Source organism: Sciurus vulgaris (assembly GCF_902686455.1).
Source record: "Sciurus vulgaris genome assembly, chromosome: 12".
Taxonomy (NCBI): domain Eukaryota; kingdom Metazoa; phylum Chordata; class Mammalia; order Rodentia; family Sciuridae; genus Sciurus; species Sciurus vulgaris.
Genome location: NC_136473.1, coordinates 97714592 through 97735225, shown reverse-complemented (window position 1 = coordinate 97735225; position 20634 = coordinate 97714592). Strand labels below are relative to the sequence as shown.

Genomic DNA, 20634 nt, shown 5'->3' with positions numbered 1-20634 from the left:
TAGTCTTTGCTTTCAGTTTGAGGTATGCTTTGTAAGGAACTCTGAAGTATTTTGAATATTTCCCAACAGAACGGTCATGTTGTTGAGACCGTGTGCTTCCTGAAACACAGGCACTTTAAGATCTGAGAGCATTTCTTTGCCATGTGGCTGCTATACTGGGAATAAAGAAATCAGATAAGGCAAAAAGCCGAAGAAACACATCTTGAACACAGGCTAGTATTGCATTTGATTAATTCAATCAAATTCAAGCCTGGTATTTGTTGTGGGGTGAAAATATTCATTCTTTTTAGTGGCGTTCATGTCCTTGTCCCAGGTGGGGACTCATGTAAACTTGATGTCCCTGTAACTGCTGTTTATCTTTCACAAACAAAACACAGTGAAGTCGGTTCACCTGGGCAAGTGGACAATGACCCTGATTCTACTGCTGCTCTTTTTCAACGCTAGAACCTTCTGTTCTTTGACTCTCTGGCTATTAGAATTGAAGAATTACACATTAGCTGCACGGTGTTTTCTAAACAAAGTAATGGCTGTTATAAAGCTAATTCCTCCTTTCAGGACAGTGTTTCCTGTTAAAATGTCTGGCAGGCTCCACTGTGTTGTGTAACATCTTTGCAAGGGACTCTCGTCCTTGTGAAGGAATCAGCTGCAGGAGAGAGTCCCAAACAGATCTAACTAGCATCTCGGTGATGAAAATTCATGCTGCTGTTTAATTGCAAATTTTGATCTTGTGTGTTTCAGGAAAAAAGTGCCAGCTCAAATGTAAGACTTAAAACTAACAAAGAGATTCCTGGATTAGTGCATCAACCCAGAGCAAAGTAAGTTCTAGTTCCTACTTTTCTTCTATTGTTTTTAAAACTGAAACTGTTTTCAGAGTGAGCTCCATTTTGCCTACCAGGTAATAAAGACTTCTTGTAAAGCTTGAGTAACGGAGATGGTGTGGCCCCAAACAGAATAGCAAGTTGGCAAACACACAATTCATACCAAAGCTGACAGTGAAAGGCCGATTTGAAAGAAAGAGGAATAGTTTTATGACTGGATCAGAGAAGAATTTTGAGTAAGACACAAAAGGTGTAACAAAAGTCATTAATATACTACTATAAAATTAAAAACTTCTACTTATCAAATTGAGAGAAATCACAAAATGGGAAAGACCATATAAATGATAATAGCTAGGTTTCCGGAACATAGATAAGAATTCCGCAAATGACTAAGGACAGAGAAACCATGGACTAACAGGCTAAAGATGCCAACTGCCATTTGACTGAAGAGAAAACATGAATGACCAATGTGTATGAAAAAATGTTATTTCATACCACCAGATTTGCAAAAATTTAGAAGTCTGACATACAAAAGGTTGAAAAGGATGTGAAACAAGAGAAACTCTTAACCTCTGCTGGTAGGAATATGACCTGGTGATTGCTTTGAGAAACAATTTGTATTATCTCATAAAATTGAACCTTTACCCTCCAGCAATCCCACTCCCAGATGTATTCCCTCAAGAAACTCTTGTAACATCCATGCCAGGAGACATATTTTGAAATGTTCATAGCAGTACTGTTTACGTGAGTTCTTGAGGGTAAAACCAATGTCCATCTAAAAGATAATGGGTAACAAAACCGTGGCATGTTCTTATGGTGGGTATACTGTACGTCAGTGAGAATGAATGATCCCTACCTACACGTTGAGTCAGAGGAATCTCGGAAGTGCAAGGTCAAGACAGAATAATAAGTGGCAGGGTGTGCCTGTGTGTGGTTTAGTATATCTAAAACTCAAAAACGGAACTAAGACATATAGTGTATTTAAGGGTAGGTAAAACAATAAAGAATAGCAAGGGCATGAAAAGTCATTCAATTTAGAATAGTGGTTATTTCTAACTGCGTCATATGGGTGGTCATTATGTGGGTTAATGATTATTTCCCTAATTATTATTCCTAAATGATCAAATAACATATTTTATATGCATTTTGTAGTTCACGATTAAAAAGTTCACAAAGGGCTGGAAACACAGCTCAGTGGTAGAACAGTTTCATGGCATGAGTGAGGCTCAGTTCAAGATCCAGCATGGGGGAAAAATGATTTAAAGAAATAGTAAAAGAAGAAAGATCCTCAATTAAACAAAGAAGAAGGGGAAAAGGTCATGTCACATGAAGACGTGGAGAGCATCCACGACATTTCCTTGGTGGAAGGAACACTGGAAAATATGACTGTTGATGACCAACAGACGATGGTCCATAAATATTTTAATAAAATAGAGAATGCATTTTTTTAGGTTAAAAATAGTAGTTTTCTAGATTGTTCTAGAACTGACTACCTTGTCAATGAATTGCACTTTCTATGACCATGAAACTCTTAACTCTCTACTGTGGTATTTTTGTGAGTCAACTCTTCATCGCTGTGAGCAAAATACCCAACAAGAGCAGCTTGGAAGAGAAAAAGTTTATTTTGGTTCATAGTTTTAGAGGGTCAGTCCATGGTGGGCCAAATCCATTGCTTTGGGCCAAAGATGAGGCAGACCATAATGGCAGGAGGGCCTGGTGGAGGAACACTGCTCCACGCCTGGCAACCAGGAAGTATAGAGAACGCAGGGGCCACAGGGAAGATGCACCCTACCAGGGCATTCCACTGTGACCCACCTCCTCCAGCCATACCCCACCTGCCTACAATTGCCACCCAGTTCGTCAATACTAACTAGGATGGCCTAATCAGGTTACAGAACTCAAAAATCTAATCATTTCATCTCTGAAATGATTCATGCATTAATACAGGAGCTTTCGGGGGACAAAACCATAACAATGTTCCACCTAAAAACGACAGACACCCTGATGACCAATTTCACAGGTATGACATAGTTGCCTCCTACCTCAAAATAAATTTGACTACTACATGTATGTAATAGCTTCGTAGATCGAGATCATAAAAGAAGTCATTGTATCTCTGGGCCTTCTAAAAAACTGAGACAAAAATAACCTCATTCATAATCATTTTAAGCTGGCTTAATATCTGTGCATTCCCACGGCCAGGGCCACTGTGCTATGGCAGTTAGGACATCTGGGGGTGTGTGGAGGTTGGTGATTTAATTTTTACTTTCAGAGAAAATTGAACTCTTTAAAATCCACTTATGGTTTACAACGTCAGTGTAATGATATCACCGTTTTCTTCACCCTTAGGTAAACGTCGTTCTATAACCACAAACTCCGTAGTCTGCCTCACTACTAATCACTTTTGTGTACTTTGTCTGCCTTTGGGGACAACATATATCTGATAACAACCAGGTCACCTTTTTGTCCAAGCCCTCTGAAGTCTGGGGGAGCATAAGTACAGCATCTGACTAGCCTGTGTGAGTCCCTGAGTTCAAGCCCCAGAAATACACTGATAGATTGCGATGCTGGGGATTGAACCCAGGGCTTCACACGTGCTAGGTAAGTGCCGTGCTGCCGAGCTGTACCCCAACCCTATGCCATTTCAAATGCTTGTCTTATGTCTGACTTACGTGGACAGATTGAATGAGGCGTATTTATTTCTCTGCCCATTATTTACCTTTGACACACTGACATAGCACACTTTCTAGATTGCCGTGTGCTGTGGCTTTCAGGGAAGTTTATTAATTGGCTCAGGTGTTTACATTAAAATTATGAAGAAAATCCTCTGTTTTCTACACAGCAGCAAGCTCACTTGTGTATGTGTTTTAAACTGAATCAGAACATTGGGTACCTGAAATTCAGCTGAGAAATCTTTCTGGGAGGTCAAGTGAAAAGTTTTATTTACTTTTCCTGCTCTGACATGTAAGGATCCAAGGAACCATCATATTTATTATGAAGATGTATGAGATAAGATAAGACTGTGGGTGTAGCTCAGTGATAGAGTGCTTGCACAAAAAATAAATAAAATAATCTTAATGTGATTTTGAATGCTGGTTTCTAATATTTTACTAAGGATTTTTGCATCTTTGTTCATCAGGGATATTGATCCGTAGTTTTCTTTCCTCAATGTGTCTGTTTCTGGCTTTGGTTTCAGGGTAATACTGGGGTTTCATAGGATAAATGTGGGAGTATTCTCCCTTTACTATTTCATAGCATAATTTGAGAAGGATTGCCATTAGTTCCTCTTTAAAGGTCTGGTAGAACTAAGCTGAGAATCTATTTGGTCTTGCACTTTTCTTTTTTGGAAGGGTTTACTTACTGCTTCAATCTTGTCACTTGTTACTGGTCTGCTTAGGTTCATGCATATCCTTCTGGTGTATTTTGAATAGCATATGTGTCTAGCAATAAAGAATGGGAGAAAATCTTTGCCATCTACTCTTCCATCTACTCTTCTGACAAAGGATTTGTATCTAGATTACATAAAGAACAAAAAGCATTGCCACAAATCAAATAACCCAATCAACAAATGGACAAATAACTGAACAGACATTTCTCAAAGAAATGCAAGTGGCCAACGCACACGTGAAAAAAAAATGTTCAAGACCCTTAGCAATCAGAGGAATGCAAATCAGAACTACACTGAGATTTCATCTCACTCCAGTTAGAATGACAATCATCAAGAATATAAATAATGTAAATCCCAACAAGTATGTGGAGAGGAAAGAACACCTATATGTTGTTGGTGGGACCTCAGAATAGTACAACCACTGTGGAAATCAGTATGGAGAGGCCTCAAAAGATGAGGAATGGAACCACCATGTGAGTCAGATATTCCACTTCTCCGTATTTATCCAAAAGATCTGAAGTCAGCTTACTGTAGTAAACCTGCATTTCCTTGTTTACAGCAGCACAATTCACAATAGCAAAGTTATGAAAACAGTCTTGATGTCTGTCATAGATGAAATGATAAAGAAAATGTGGTGTATATACACAGAATGCGGTGTATGTGCCCAGCCCTAAAGAAGTTATGTCATTGCTGGTAAATGGATGGAAACAGAGAGCATCGTGCCAAGTGAAATAAGCCAGACTCAAAAAGCCAAGAGATGAATGTTTTATCTCGTATACAGAAGCTGGAGAGAATAAGGGATGAGAAAAAAAAAAGAGGGATCTCACAAAAACAGCAGGGAGAATAGTAGAGTAGAGGAAGGAGATAGAGGCTGAGGGAGAGGGAAAGAACCATGAAATGCAATCGACCAAATTACGTTATGTGCATATATGTACATATCACGATGCACTCCACCTTATGTATGATTACAATGCACCAGTTAAAAACAAATAAATAACAGATGGAAGACCAGTAGTGTAGACAGAAGAAGGAGATCAAGGGGAGGAAGGAAGGTAGGGAAAAGGTAGAACTGTGGGTGAAATGGGGCGATTTATATTATGTGCATATGTGAAGGTGTCACCGTGAACCCCACATTTTTTATGTATTTTAATAAATTAATAAACACAATTTTCCATTGTGTATATATACCACAGTTTCTTTATCCATTTGTCAATTGAAGGGCACCTAGGTTAGTTCCACAACCTAGCTATTACTCAGCCATAAAGAAGAATAAAATTATGGCATTTGCTAGTAAATGAATGAAGTTGGAAAATATCATGCTAAGTGAAATAGACCAAGCCCAAAAAACTAAAGGCCGAATGTTTTCTCTGATAAGTGCATGACAATATATAATGAGGGGGGTGGCGAGCAGTGTAGAGGAAAATAGGGTGGGAGGGGGTGGGGGACAGAAAGATAGTAGAACGAAACAGACAGTGTTACCCTACATGTACGTATGATTACATCAATGGTGTGAATCTACATTGTGTACAACCATAGAAATGAAAAGTTGTACCCCATTTGTGTACAATGAATCAAAATGCAGTCTTTAAAAATAAAAAAGATTTTAATGAAAAAAACATGATTTTAAAAATATAAATAAAATTAAGTAAGACAATGAGGCCCCCCCATGAGTGGAAAGATAGTCACGTTCCATAAGGACAAGTAACTGACATACCTTCACTTGAGGCCACGTGTAGGTCACATTCTTAGCTGCTTTGTTATCATGGGCAGGTCTTTTGAGTTTCAGTTTTCTCAGACAAAATTGGAAGTGAAAAATTCTAATAAGTCCGGGGATTAAATCAAATAATGATGCCCAGGGCTTATAACACTATCTGGTGCTTGCTGAAAATGTCTTAATAATTAGAAAAAAAAAAAAAAACACAAATAAATGCTTGTTAACAGGAGGCTGGATAAATGAACCGCACTACATTCACATACTGGCACATTAGTCAGCAGTTATCAAATGTTCTGTAGCTTTACGCAATGCCAGATAGACCCTCGAAATACATTATTAGAGGAAAGACTAATTCCTAAAGGATTGCACAAGGCCCGGTGCATGCTTTATAACATTAAAACAACTAAAGTGGGTAATTGGCTTTTTAAAAGTGCACATAGGGTTGCAGGAAAACCATATCAAAGGCAAGTGACAGAGGGATGAAGACCCTGGCTGTGGCCAAGCACACACAGCGGGGACTAACCTGGAGTTAGCCATAGCCGGTTGTCAGTGTTCTAGCTATTGCTTTTGTTTGGGCTTCGGGGGTGCTTATTACACTGGTGGGTTTTGTTTTTGGTTTGTTTTTAGTTTTTTGGTTTTTTTTTTTTTTGAAACAAAATAATTAACTAAATAATAAAAGTGAGCTGTGTAGGAGTCTGTAGTGAAACAAAGATTAGGGTGAGTGTTCCCAGAAGTCCAATTGAAACATAAAGATGATTATGGAGGTATAACAGGATTCAGGCCAAGACCCACCAGGAACCCACTGGGTGACTGAAGTGCACGGTTGCAGATGAAGGAGAGGCAAAGCTTCACCTCTCTCCTCCCGGGGTTTCGGCCTGAACTGAACTGACCTGAGACAGAGCTACAGGAGAGAAGCACACAGACTTCTACGTGTACACCGGAGACTCATAGGAAAAGAAGATCCAAAGAGGGATCCACCCCTAAGTGCTTCTGTACCGGGTTGGGCAGAAAGAGGCCATTGTGGAAAAGAATCTGAATGACGTGGGGAGATCAAAGGACAGTAGGAGTGATTCTAACAAGGTCTGCTAGTACAGAGTCCCCATCTCTAGTGCTAAGAGTACTTCTTTCCTCCTGGTATGGGGAGAGCTTCTTTCAAGGCACTTTTATTTTCCTGCCTTCAGGAAGAAAGGAGGAAGACAGCCCTCCTGCATCTGTGGCTTTTCAAGTATCTTTCATTTTTTAATTTTTTGTTTTAGTTGTAGATGAACACCATACCTTTATTTTTATTTATTTATTTTTATGTGGTGCTGAGGATGGAACCCAGTGCCTCACACATGCTAGGCAAGTGCTCTACCACTGAACTACAACCCCAGCCCAAGTATCTGGAATTCAAAATAATCATAGTGCCAAAGTGTCACATTGAGGGAGGTGTATTCTACCATCCTTCACAGGTGAAGTATCATTAAGGAGTTAGAACCTTCCTTCCTTTTGGGGAGGGGCTTGGGCTTTTGTTATTTAGAAACTATTGTTTTTTAATTGTTTATTGCAGTGCTGGGGCTCAAACCCAGGACCTTGCACCTGGTAGGCGATGGCTGCACCCCTGAGCTACATCCCCAACCCTGGAAACTTTATTTTTTTTAAGTCATTGGAAATGACAGTCATAGATTCTTTAGTCCTGAAGCCCATTTTGCCCAGCATTCCTAACTTGGTTATTTTGCATGAAGACTTCATAGTGTTCTCTCCATAGTCCCATGTAGCTCAGAAGTCACCAAGCCTTAAGGATGCAGGGTCAGCTCTCAGAGCTTCACAGCACAACGGGGGCCACAGGAAGTGCTTCAGAGAAACACTGCCTTCTGTAAGGTAGAGTTTAAACAGGTACGAAGGCATAAGCTTTTGTGGAAAGTTTCTAGGTGTAACGAATCTTAGAGGTAGGTATAAACGACGCATGGCTACAATAAACTCAAGCCATCAACAATCCAATAGCCCCTTTCTGTTTTCTTGAGCAAAGACAGGGGAGCCAGGAGTTCTTACCTGCTCTGCTCTCCCCAGTCACAGTCATCAAATTGCACATCAGAAGGAATCTAAGAACCAAGTTATTATCCAGGGATAGCCCCTCACAGTGCAGCTTTTATTCTCAAAGATGAGCGCTAATATTAATGCCACCGTGTTGATCAGATTTCCACATGGGAGGATAGAATCTGTGTTTATCCAGGTGAGACTCATTGATTCAAGGCAGATTAATTCATCAGGATAAAAATGTTGTCTCTGCCCCTGTTGGAAAGATTTCTGTTCCTCTGTCTGGAACAAACCCATGCAGAACAGGGAAGGAAGCCCCGTGCTTTCAGATTACACCACACCTGAGACAATACACTGATAGCTGGAATCCCGTGGGGGCATCTGCTCCTCTGGCAGTTTGTACCACGCTCCTGGTGACAGCAGAGTTTATCTGAAAGAGCTTGTCTAGTGCATGGGGCTTCCATAAAAACAACTCTTATCCAGCTGGTAATGAAGCACTGATTTCAAGGTGACGAGAGTGCACCAGTATAGCGTGTGACTCTGCTCGACGGGTCAGCGACCGAGGCCAAGGCAGACAGGCATGCTCTAATGTGCTCAGGTGAACCAAAAGCAGCCAGCATTCCACAGTGCCAAACTGAAACCACTGATGCTTTTGTATTTGTGTCACCATCTGTATCCTGAGGTCTGTGGTCTTCACCTGTGGTCTCCAGCCCCTGATCCAGACCCCCAAGCCTGCAATCAGTGCACTGTGATCACAGAGATGGCAAACATGTTTGCAGAGTTAAGATGGCCCCTCTTGTCCCTCTGATATGCATATGTGTTAGTATTAACCAGATGTTGCTGTTTTCATGTTGTGACCATTAAATAAAGAAGCAAATGGAAATCAGTAACAGTCATGGGCTGTTAGCAGCAGACAGGACCAAAGACCAGCCTGCTGGTTGACAGATGAGGAACCTGAGACCCCACACCTCGCCCGAGTTAAACTGCTGCCTCTGCGAGAGGTCACAGATCACATGAATTGAAATAGAGAATGCTTTGTCAGTTCATTAACAAATATTTATTGCCTTCCTATTATGTGCAAGGTAACATATCCTAAGAACTCCAGCCAGAAAATTTTGACTATCAACTCAAAAACCTAAAAATGTCACTTTTTCTCTTGGGATTTCCCAGGAAAACTATGTACATATATGGTTGTTGATCTATACAAAGATATAAAGGCCTATCTCAATGCCTTTCCTATCTGGGACCTGCAGCGGTCCAGCAACCTCATCTGTCGAGACCTTGGCTAAGAACAGTGTGTCTGAGCAGCCACATGGATGCAGGAGGATTCACCTGGTGTGCTCAGAGGAAGGCCCGGCTCCCCACGGAGCCTGGTACACTCACTGAGCGAGACATAGCTGAATAAGTCGGCCAGGCCATGACCCAGCATGGACTAGAAGCAGCAGTGGAGGGAAGCTGAGGAGGACTTACACCTCTCAGATGAGAAGGACGAGGGGAAAATCTCAAAGGCCAGCAAAGAACTAAAGCTCTGGAATGTGAGGTCACTTTTGCTTAGAGTCAGCCAGCTCCACCTGTGCAGGTGGCCCTGGCCAGATATTGCGGTGATTTAAGATCACAGTTATGGCCCCAAGTCAGTAAGTGAAAGTCGAGGAACGTCATGGTGGGTCCGCTATTAAGACTGTGCAGTTTAGAAAGGTCTGCATCCAAAGCAGCTCAAATTAAAAAATACTTTGATACTTAAGAAAGTAAAACTCGGAGGAACTTGGGAAGTGGCCTTGCCACCCAATGTTCCAGAGGAGACTGGCACTTATTATCACCCCAGATTCCTCTCTGCCTTTCAGACCTGTGTAAGAGAGGTTCTGTTCCCCAAACAGGACATTGACCTTATTTGAATGAGCACGTGGAGGACAACATAATGACGTGACACGTGGGCACGTGCTTTGTGAGTGCAAAATGATTAATGGTGTCAGACATCGGCACCGTTTCCCTTTTCTATCAGAGCTGGTGTCATGTGCTCACAGATGTAAAATCTTGGTAGACACATAGGGCAGGACCTCCTCTGAGCCCCACTATCTGTCACAGGAGGCCCCAAGGGTTCCGGGTCATTTGTCCCACTCCCTATGAACCCTAAATTGTGAGGTGTCATGGTAAGGGGACTTCAGATGACTTCTCTCCACACCTGACTTGAAGAGAAGAAGCCATTCTAGAGTCCACCTCCACCCCACCCCAGACACTACAACCAGTAGGCGCCAAGTGTAACTGCAAGGAACTCTGCACATCTCTGCCCAGCATCCTCAGCTCCTTGGAAAACCCATGCTATGTGCTCAGTAGAAACAACCGTCCTTAAAACCACATTGCCACTGAGACCCTTGCTGCCCAGACCCTTCCCATCTGTGACTGCTCTCTGCTCACCTTGCCTTCATAGATTTTGTCCCCACTAATGTGTCCACATCTTACTGAGCAGCTATTCCATGGTGTAGGACAGACGGGGCGAGGGCTCTTGACATGCCTCCCAATGAGCTCCCACATCCCAGAGCCATCAGTCCCAGACAGGTGCATTCACTGTCCCCAGTGCAGAAAGTGATAGGGGGCATTGTGGGACCATCGCTGTGTCCTCTGTTTCTCTCCATCCCTCACCTGTACAGTCAGCTGCATACACGCTGATACTCTGTAAAATACGCATTTCAGTATAACTGGGATGGATTTTCTTTTTATGTTACACACAGGGTTGAAATATGCCATGTTCTACTTTCCCTGGCTGTATTTCTTTTTTAAATCACAAACACATACACCTTCCAGTAACATTACTATAAATAACATCTGTACACTGAAAGGAAATTGTATTCCTTAAATCATAGGCACTGATAGACCACTATGAACCATTTGCGGGATTACTTGTAATGACATTTATCCTTAATATAACTTCAGAGTATTTCAGTGAAAAAGTCTGCAATAAATCAGTGTCCGTCCCAAGTTTAGAGATTGGCCATTTTTCATTTGAGGGTTTTAGGTTTAAGAAAACATTGAAACATGCTCAACTATTGTTTGTGTTTCAGCATGCACATCTCTGAAAGCCAACAAGAATTCTTCAGAATGCTGGATGAAAAAATTGAAAAGGTAAGAAGTAAACTAAACTGATTATATGTTTTAAGGGCAATGTCTAATCACTATATAAATCAGGAATACAATATTCTTAGGTCTGTGTTAGGAAGCTTTTTGTAAGGGGGAGGGTACAGAGTTAAAAGTGTGGGTGAAAACGTTTGTAAGGTGAGGGCATGCTGTCACTCATTAAAGTGGGTGAAGTCAGGTACCACTCTGAGTTCTTTAAAAACCTACCAAGCTCAATTAATTCCTATCTCAGAATAATGGCTTGTCTCCAGCACCCACCCATACAGTGGTATATAGATAAAACAGACAGATATTAACTGCATTTCACAGACAAGGAGACAGAGGCTCAGAATACTCCAGTAACTTACCCAGATTTGCAACTCTGTTGCAGTAGTCACCCCTTACCTGCGGGTTCCCTTTCCATGGTTTCAGTTACCCAGTCAACCAAGCTCCAAAAATATTATATGGAAAATTCCGAAAATAATCTCAGGTAACTTGTATTACAGTGTATTGCTCTGATTCTGTTTTATTATTTATTGTTAATCTCTTACAGTGTCCAGTTTGTAAATTGAACTTTATTGTAGGTGTGTATGCCCAGTCACGCACCGTGTAATGATGGTTTGGTCAATGACGGCATAGCCAAGGGTGGTCACATGAGCTTGTCATCTAGTGACTCCTGTCACCTAGTGATTTTGTGGCTGTCCTGATGTAATAGCGCAACATTTCACTTATGTGTTTGTGGTGATGCTGCTGTAAATAAACCTACTGTGCTGCCAGTCACGTAAGAGTATGAAATATCCAATTATGTACAGTACGTAATTCTCAATAATGATACTAAGGGGTGGTGTGACTGGCATATGCACGCACCACACTGTACTCCTTTGGTTATTTTAGAGCGCACTCCTTCTAGTTAACATGAGGCTCACTGTAAAGCAAACGCCATGTCACGCCCGCAGTAGCCCCTGTGTGCTGTCCTGCTTACTGGCCTCTTGATTGCATCAGAGACCACATCAAGTGGCTGACCCATACCATCTAGGTTAGTGTAGGTGCACTCTACCATCTTTGCACAATGACAAAATTACCTAATGAGGCATTTCTCAGAATGTGTCTTTATCATTAAGTGAAATGTGACTGTATAGGGGAAAACAGAACATATAGGGTTTGGTGCCCTCCTCTGCTTCTAGAATTCACCGGTGGTCTTGGGATGTATCCTCCACGTATCAAGTTGAAATTCCAGCCCAGCTCTGCCCGACTCCCTGTTGCTTCCCCAGCAGCGTATGGGTTTATGTTGACAGTGAGACGCAGAATTGATCTGTGTGGAAATGGAGTGTGCGATTTTGATATCAGATTGCCATATGCTAATCGACTGAATGAAACATGAAATGTGATAATATTTAAGGGCTTACTTGTAGAATTTAAATTTATCTCTGCAGAGGAGTAAATTTTACATGTTAAAAGTTATAAATCTGAGTATTGCAATTTGTGAACTTTATTCTAAAGAAGAGTAAAATCTAAATTTCAATATAACTTACTATGGTGAAGTCACCACAGGCTGATTTTACAATTTTTTCAGTTTCAATTTTGATTTCTTTTTACTTTTTGTGGCCCTTTTATCTGGGTATTTCTTTGTGAATTCCTAAGTTGTGATATATATCACTTAATGGAAGATAATGAAGGAGGTATGTTGGCAATACACCCCATTTTGAGGCGAACCCCTGGAAGAATGACCAGTTGTTTAATCTTCTGCCACGCTAAAAGACACATTAGATACCTCTAATGTGAAAAATAGTGGTAGATAATGAATTGAAATGGTAATTTAATCTATAGTGTTCCCTGGTTATGCATAAATATTTAAGATGATTTTTTAGATAGAAAACTTCATCTTGGAGAAATTACCAAGTTTCACATATTGGTTCAAAAGCTGTTTACTTAGCTTGTTGATAACATTTGTTTTAGTGAAGAGAAACAAAAAGAAATATTTGCTCCCACTGTAATGATAAAGATCTTTTCTTTTTCTGCTTGTTTGGTTTTTTCCCCCCACTAGCTTCTTCGTAATAAAAGATCCACTAGTAGTTAGAGGTAGACTGGAAAAATAGAAACCTGAATTTAAAGTTATCTTTTTGAACAACATTTACAAGACATTTAAGATGACCTAATCTCTTTCCAGCTTGTTTCCGTTATTGAAATTCTACCACCTTTTACTCAAAGTGTAGTTCATTGCTTCCATCTGAAATTTGATTTCTCTGTCTCCTTTTGCATCCAGGATATAGACTATGTTGTGTTTAGTGGAACAAAAACAAAGTTTGAAATTTGATCATTTATTGAATGAAACCTTCCCTGGACAAAGGAGCATTTGTAGATTCAATATAAACAATGTTTCCACTATTGAGTGTGTGTGTGTGTGTGTGTGTGTGTGTGTGTGTGTGTGTGTGTGTGTGTGTGTGTTTTGGTGGTGGTGGTGATGGTGGTGCTCCAGGGATATAACCCCAGGCCTCATGCAAGGTGTGTGCTACCTCTGAGCTACACCCCTAGCATCAATATATTTATATTTAGAGAAAAACTGTTGCTTCAGCTGACATGCACCAGTTGATTTCTACCGGAATTTTTCTCTCCTGTCTGAGCCAGGCTATTCTGTTTCTCCTTTCTTACCTAAAATTCATCATTCTGAATATTTTGAATTTACTATTTTATGTTATCATTAAAATATTAAGCATCCAAAAATCAAAATGCTGCTTTGGTGTAGTGTATATATGTGTTTGGTGTAGTATAATCTTCCCTGTTAGTTCATATCATCAAAATTGACACTTAGATTCTTCTGAATTTTTCTCTGGGCTTTTTCCATGGTTAAATATTTCTTTGGTCAAGGCTAGCATGAGGGCAATCATTCATGTAGCCCAGATATATTCTTTTGAGTATTATAGGGTTGATTTAAAAAAAAGATTGCCTGGGACTTTGAGCTGAGAGACTGAGTCATGTGAGAGACCTTGAGTTTTAAGATTTCATCTGTCCCTGAAACCTCCAGGAATTCCATTTTTCCTCCTTAAATTGTTCAGAAACTGAACAAGTGAACCTCTGGAGACATGGCTCTGCCCTTCCTGCACTCACCCATTGCATTTCCTGGATGCTTGTGGGGTTTGGTTCCTGTTTGCCCTTCCAACTCCCCCGCTCTGGATACCAGAGGAAAATCTCTACTCTGTGTCACTCAAAATAGATGTAAAACGCCACTAGTATACGGAACTGAGACTGTCAGAGGGTTTAATATTCATGGTAAAACTTACTTTGAACTGATTCTGAATGATTCTAGAGTTTGTCACAGTGCAGAACTGCAATTTCTTTTGCACCAAAGTTGGGCAAATGGTTTTCTAAGAAGTTAGTAGTGACTTCTCCCCAAATGCAATGTTAATTAAAAGAAAAAAAATCAGCATGTACTGAAAAGCAGACATTATACTATTTTTTCAGGAAACAAATAGGAAATATGGAATACAAAATAGTGGGAAACAGTCCCTTTCATTGGCCAGTTCCATTTTTAAAGGGAGTTTCTTTAGAATGTGATTATTTTACTGATAGAGGAATCCGTCATCTGTCGCCACCATCTTCCCCACACTGGCCCCCTGTCGTTGCTGAGATTGTCCTGTACTGAACACAAGCATCTGCCTCCTGATTTCTTTTTACTTTTTGTGGCCCTTTTACCTGGGTATTTCTTTGTGAATTCCTAAGCTGTGATATATATCACTTAATGGAAGATAATGAAGGGACACGTGGTACTGGCACGGGGGGGGGGGGGGGGGGGGGGGGGGGGGGGGGGGGGGCATGACGCTGAGCTGCATCTGAGGATGACCAAAGGAGAGACAGGGTCAGAGCGAAGGACATTCAAATAAGCATTATAATCTGCTTGACTTGCTTTTGCTTTTGCTTTTAGAGATTAAAAAAATACTGTGAGTCAATGTGAGCGACCTCATTTCTTTTTATCTCATCATTTCTCACTCTGATATCTACCCATTATTCCATTAGAATCTGTAGTTGTCACCATGCTCGACAACACACGGGCTCCTAATTTTATCTGAAGTACTGACATTTGCCTCAATTTGAGCTTTAAGAAAATGAGTTTGTTGCAGAACAAGATGGTGATTTTTTTTTTTAACTCTAGTCTTTCAATGTGTCTAGAGGAGAAAGCCAGTATCTAGATTAAAAAATTGGACTATGGCATTTCACAATATGATACTAAGTATAGGTAACTTCGGATTTTAGGGTATGCCTTCCCCTGGTACATTTCAATTTACTTGTATGAAGCTGAAAAGGTAAGTAAAAAAAAAAAAATTTAAGTATCTGCAATTTGTAGCATCTTCTATAGGCAAAATGCAAGTTTATAGTTTTGTTTTATGAGAATGTACAAACCCAACCAATAACTAATGAGTCTTTTGCTCTTGCAAAGAATACCCTGAATGTTAAGTAAGGAATGTCTCAGGACAAGGCTTTTTGCATCTGGCTAGTTTTCTCAAGCAAGGCTTCTTAAACTTTGTTCAGCCTTGGGCATCTTTTTAAACTCTTCTAAAAATTACAAAGACTCTCCCTATAAAAATGCACATAGTATCACAAACACTATAATTTCAGGTTTTATAATTCAGTGGAACCTGTCCATAGAGCCAGAAAAGAACCGGTAGCTCTCTTTATGGCACGTCATTGATGTGATTCCCTTTCATCCAGGGCCCAGCTGTTCCAGGGAGCTCAGGTAGTGACCTTATCCATGCACATCTTTGGCTTTAAAGAGGAAACCTAGTGCAGATGACTCTACACAAACCCATTCTCCTTCCTTTGTTTTCCTTTCCTTTCTTCTTCTCCTTAAAATAGTTCAAAGTGCCCCCAAGGCTGAGCCATCAGCATGCCTACTATATCTTGCATCTTCCTATATGATTTTGCCACTCTGGCTTTGTTTACTGGAATCATTCAACACAATACATTGAGGAAATGTCTGCCAAAGAGCAAGATTTTAAATCAGCTGATTTTAAAAGATGTTTATCTGTAGACTTTTAAACCTATGAGACAGTCATCTACACTGAGAAAACATTTGGGTTCCAGATATGACCTGATTGGCCCCAGAACTAATCTAGCTGACAAGAAGTATCATGGTAAATCTGCATTTATAAACTTACTTCAAGGGCTCCTCTTAATATCACATCAGGTCTGTCTGACCCTCATCCCAAGTCAGCGGGTCAGTCAGAAGGTGCTTGCTTTTCATCTGGTGAACAAGAACCAGGATGTGGGGCTCTGTGTATGGACCCCTCCTCTGGAGGCTGTTTAACCTCAGCATTGCAGTAGAACAATAAATAATGTTTGGCCCGTGCGACTGATGTAATGGGTTTTACTTTCTGGGGATGCGTTTAAAAGCCTCCTGCATCACTTCTCCTGCAAGTGATAAGAAAACCTGGGCCTACTGGGTGTAACCCTAAAGGATGTTCCACGGCCTGCCCCACCCTGCGTGTGTTCGGGAAGTGGGCTTGGCTGCTGTACCACCCCATGGAATAATTCCTCGCAGCACATCCTGACTTTTGCTACCAACTGAGCCCTTCTTTGCGTCTCCTCTCCCTTCGTCCCCTTGTTTTGTCTTCTCTCTCTCTCCCACGAGCACCTCTCCCCATTTGTCGGCCAAAGTGAAGCCATAATTACAAAGGGCAAGGCTGTGACTCAGTCTCGTTTTGTCTCTCTCCTTACCACACAGCTTCATGCAGATGACTCCCTGCTCATCGAGATGGCGACCCTGGTGTAGGAACCACTGGCCAAGTGTGAGCTCACTCTGGGCCTTCAGAGTAAGCTCACTCCTGGCATTCCCTGCTGCTGGTAGGAGTGGGTGGTGCAGGCAAGAGAGGGAATCAGGCCCCAAACCTTGGCCTCTGCTCTCTCTTTTTTATTTCTGGAGAGCTTGATTTTCAGAGAATTCTCGAAGTTCTGTCAGCCCGGTTCTTCAGAGAGGAGCAAAAGGAGAAGAGTTCAGATTCTGAAGCCATAGAGTCCTGAATGCAAAGAAGAACCATGCCATTCTATGGTGGAGTCATGACTGACTGCTCTGAATTCAGCAGGAAGATGGACAGTCAGTGAATGATTTCATTTTTGCCAGTGGGTGAGGAAAGGTAGCCCAGGGTACCCCTTGGAGCCACCAAGCTGTGTCTTGTTCCCTTGGTCTGTTCCCATTCAGCTTCTCTTTTTTTCTTACTCTTCTATGGCTGCCCATTTTCCTCCCTTCCTGTGATCTTGCAACCACGTGCCTGGCTTCAACCCTGCAGAGAGCCCTATGGAATAGAGAGAGTGCCCATCTTAGTAACTACTGCTACATTATTTAAGAATATCTAAAAGAATCGAATGCATTAAACATATCCCTAAAGAATTGGGTCTGACCTGTCTTTGTTTCCCTAGAACCTAGCACAGAGTGTAAGAAACTTGTTAAATGAGTGAATGGTGCAGATAGGACCTTTGGGAGTCAGACAGAGGCAAATACATGCGAAGGATGGAGATATGATTGGAAGAACCTGTGGTAGAGGGCCCATTGTGATAGGAGGTATACAGTTGTAACAGCTTGGAGCAGCATAGCAGGTGTATGGCAGGTATGTTACCAGAAAACAGACAAGAGTCCAGATAGCATGGTGCAAGAGAAAGAGCCTGCGCCTCAAACCTGGGCCAAATCCAAGGACTGGCTCCTGTCCTAGCTGCGAGACGAAGCTCACAGGTAGAGTCGCTAGCGGAGTTTTTGCTCTGTTGTAGATATTCTGTAACTGGTAGCCTTTATCTTGGTTGGCGTGGCCTGTGTCCATATCATCCCTACCATTCATACAGGAGGGAATGAGGGATGGGGCTAAGGCTGATACTGAGAATACAGAACTTAAGCAAGTGCCTTCCTGAGGCAGAAGATCTCCTCATAGCTGGAGTGTTAGAACAGGACACTTCCCAGCCAATGGATCCACCTCCCTGCTCTGTGGTAAAAACATGCATAGTTTATAGGTCCATTAAATCACCTGTGCTGGCTTCTGAGCTGTGATTACAGAATGAGTCAGGGAGTAAGTGGCTTGGGCATGATTGAACTCCCTATCTATATTTTTCCTGTTTGAAGCCTTCATTCTTTTTTAATTTCTCTGGGGTTTTTTCTTTTTTTCCCAAAAACATTTATGAGTCTTAAAAAAAAAAAAAAAATACTTCTTTAATATCAGCCTCAAAATGCTTGTAGTAACAACAGCAACAAAATGCTGGAAAAGGCAACTCTCAACCAAATCATCTAAATGGTGAGCGTGGCTTATGCTTCCTTTAATTAGCTCGCCTTGAATGTGCTCTCTGAATGCAGAAATGAGCCAGGGCCAGGGGACGTGCCAAAGGAGCAATCAAGAGGAGTCTTGCCTTTAGGGAGCTTCTACTATTGAGTTGGAAAGAACTTGAAAGGGGATCACCCAGTTTACTCCCAACTTCTTCATCTCCCTCTGTGGCAAAGAATGAGACATGCCCATATTTATCAGTCGGAGAGGCGTTAGGGCTCAGTGAGCCTCTGCGTAGTTCTTGAAACATTTTATTCTGAGGTCTCTTGTTATTTGATTCCTCTCTTGGGAATTCCATTCCTGGAGAAAGCTTTTAGGTCTGACGCTTCTGAACTGCCCTCACTCTGATGCCATTTTCTCCATAGATCCACAAAAGGAGTACCAAAATATTTTAAGCTCCTATTTTCAAAGTTGATTATTGGTGGTTTGGGGCTATGTAATCATCCCCTGCCTCCCTCAGGGTTGTAACAAGTTGCAAATAGACACAAGGAGCGGTGGACCTCTAGTCAGTATCCACCTTATTAATGAGCTGAGTGATCCCAGACACAGGTCCAGAACTAGTTTGGAAATATATCAGCAACATTGAGAACGTTGAGAGGACCTGTTACCAGAATATGAAAAGAAGAGCCATTAACATAAACCAGTAAAAACCATCTAGGTGTATATCCTTGGATTCTCTTATACATGTGCAGTAAAGTTCACTGCAGAATTCTCTGTTCAGTGGAAGGAAGGAAGGGCAAAAAGGAGGGAGGGAGAGAGGAAGGAAGGAGGGAAGGAGAAAAGGAAGGGAGGAAGGAAGGAAGGGAGGAAGGAAGGAAGGAAGGAAGGAAGGAAGGAAGGAAGGAAGGAAGGAGAAACACTAGAAGCAACCTAAGTGCCCACCATGAAGGAGTGAATAAATAAAATCCTCTGTATTCCTATAGTGCAAAATCATGCAACGATGAAAACAAATGAACTAAGTATGTGTGTGTATGTCCACAACTGGAATATGCAAATCATATTATTAAATGAATAGAGGAATATGCAAAATAGAATTGTATGGTACCATATGAATTAAAAGCACAAATGACATAGTACATTGTTTATAGCTGGACATCCAGCAAATATTTATTAAGCACAAGTTATCTACCAGATAGTGATAGCCTGCGATACACACCCAGGCTTGCATGCACACACCATGTGGTATGTTACATGATCTATTTATAAATGGCAAGTATTTAGAGATATTAGACATTTAAACATTCACGCACATAAAAGCATAGTGTATTTAATATTATATCAATCTGATTTGAATATGAAAGTGTCTGAAACAAGCTGGAGGTGTAACTCCGTGGTGGAATGCATGTTTAGCATGCCTTGACACTCTAGACTCAACTCCTAGCACCAGAAAATAAAATAAACTGGAAAAACAATCATAAAACTTGTGACTGCTGTTGGGCCTGGGATGGAGAATTGGACCAGGAGAGTAATTTCATTTCTTAGGTGGGACAGGACGTGGGCGTGGGGTGTGGGGGGGCGCTAAAGCAGGTGATACAGAATAATACCAGTTCCTACATCTGAGTGGTGGGCCTATAGCTTTTGATCCATTCTTTATATCTTTCTGCGACTTTTAAATCTCTAAACATCAGAGGAAGTCTGTGAAAACAGAAAATGTTGATGACAAAATGTCCAGTGGAAGGAAAGCAGACCACACAGTGGCCACTGGCTTGCTCACAATCCCACTGCACCCAGCACGTGCAGCCGAGAGGAAGAAAGCCCCCAGGAAGCGCCATCCCGTGGGTGGGGAGCCATGCTCTAAGTCACCCGAAATGCTCCTATGTGAGATTTCATCTGAAATCACGACTCTTTCCATGGGCTAAAGCAATCGAACTGCCCAACCTGTGGTGAACTGCTGTTCTGGTTGACCAGATAGGCCGGTGGTGACAACTCTGCTTTCAGTCGACGCTTGATAACCCATGAAGCCGAGCGCTCGCCACGCTTCAGCCAGTTCTACAGGTCCCGCCTCTCAGGTGTCCTCTGGGCTCCCCCAGGCTTCCGTCATCTTCTCAAAGGGTCCATTCCCAGGAAACACGTAGGGCTAATCAGGCAGGAGTCTCCGCAGCATGCATAATGAAGTGCTTTGGACCCTGCTCGTCTCCCTGTCTCCCTCTTCTAGGGTGCCTGCAGCTTGGCCTCTGGGAAGAGAAAGCCAAACGGAAGTGTTCTCCCCAACCCTGGGCCCAGGTCCTACTCCTTCCTGCCCCCAGGGCCCCTCTGCCCCACATCTGGCTAGTCCACTGTTCTCCGCCTACTCCC

At 41.8% G+C, this 20634-nt stretch overlaps 1 protein-coding gene across 1 annotated transcript in view; it reads left to right on the top strand.

The window, feature by feature from the left end:
* LOC306642350 (uncharacterized protein C1orf21) overlaps positions 1-20634 on the top strand; it is a 222944-nt gene that overhangs the window by 184052 nt on the left and 18258 nt on the right. The window contains exons 4-5 of the mRNA XM_079108038.1: positions 739-815; positions 10993-11053. Of these exons, the coding sequence (XP_078964164.1) occupies positions 739-815; positions 10993-11053 (138 nt within the window). The remainder of the gene's footprint in view (positions 1-738; positions 816-10992; positions 11054-20634) is intronic.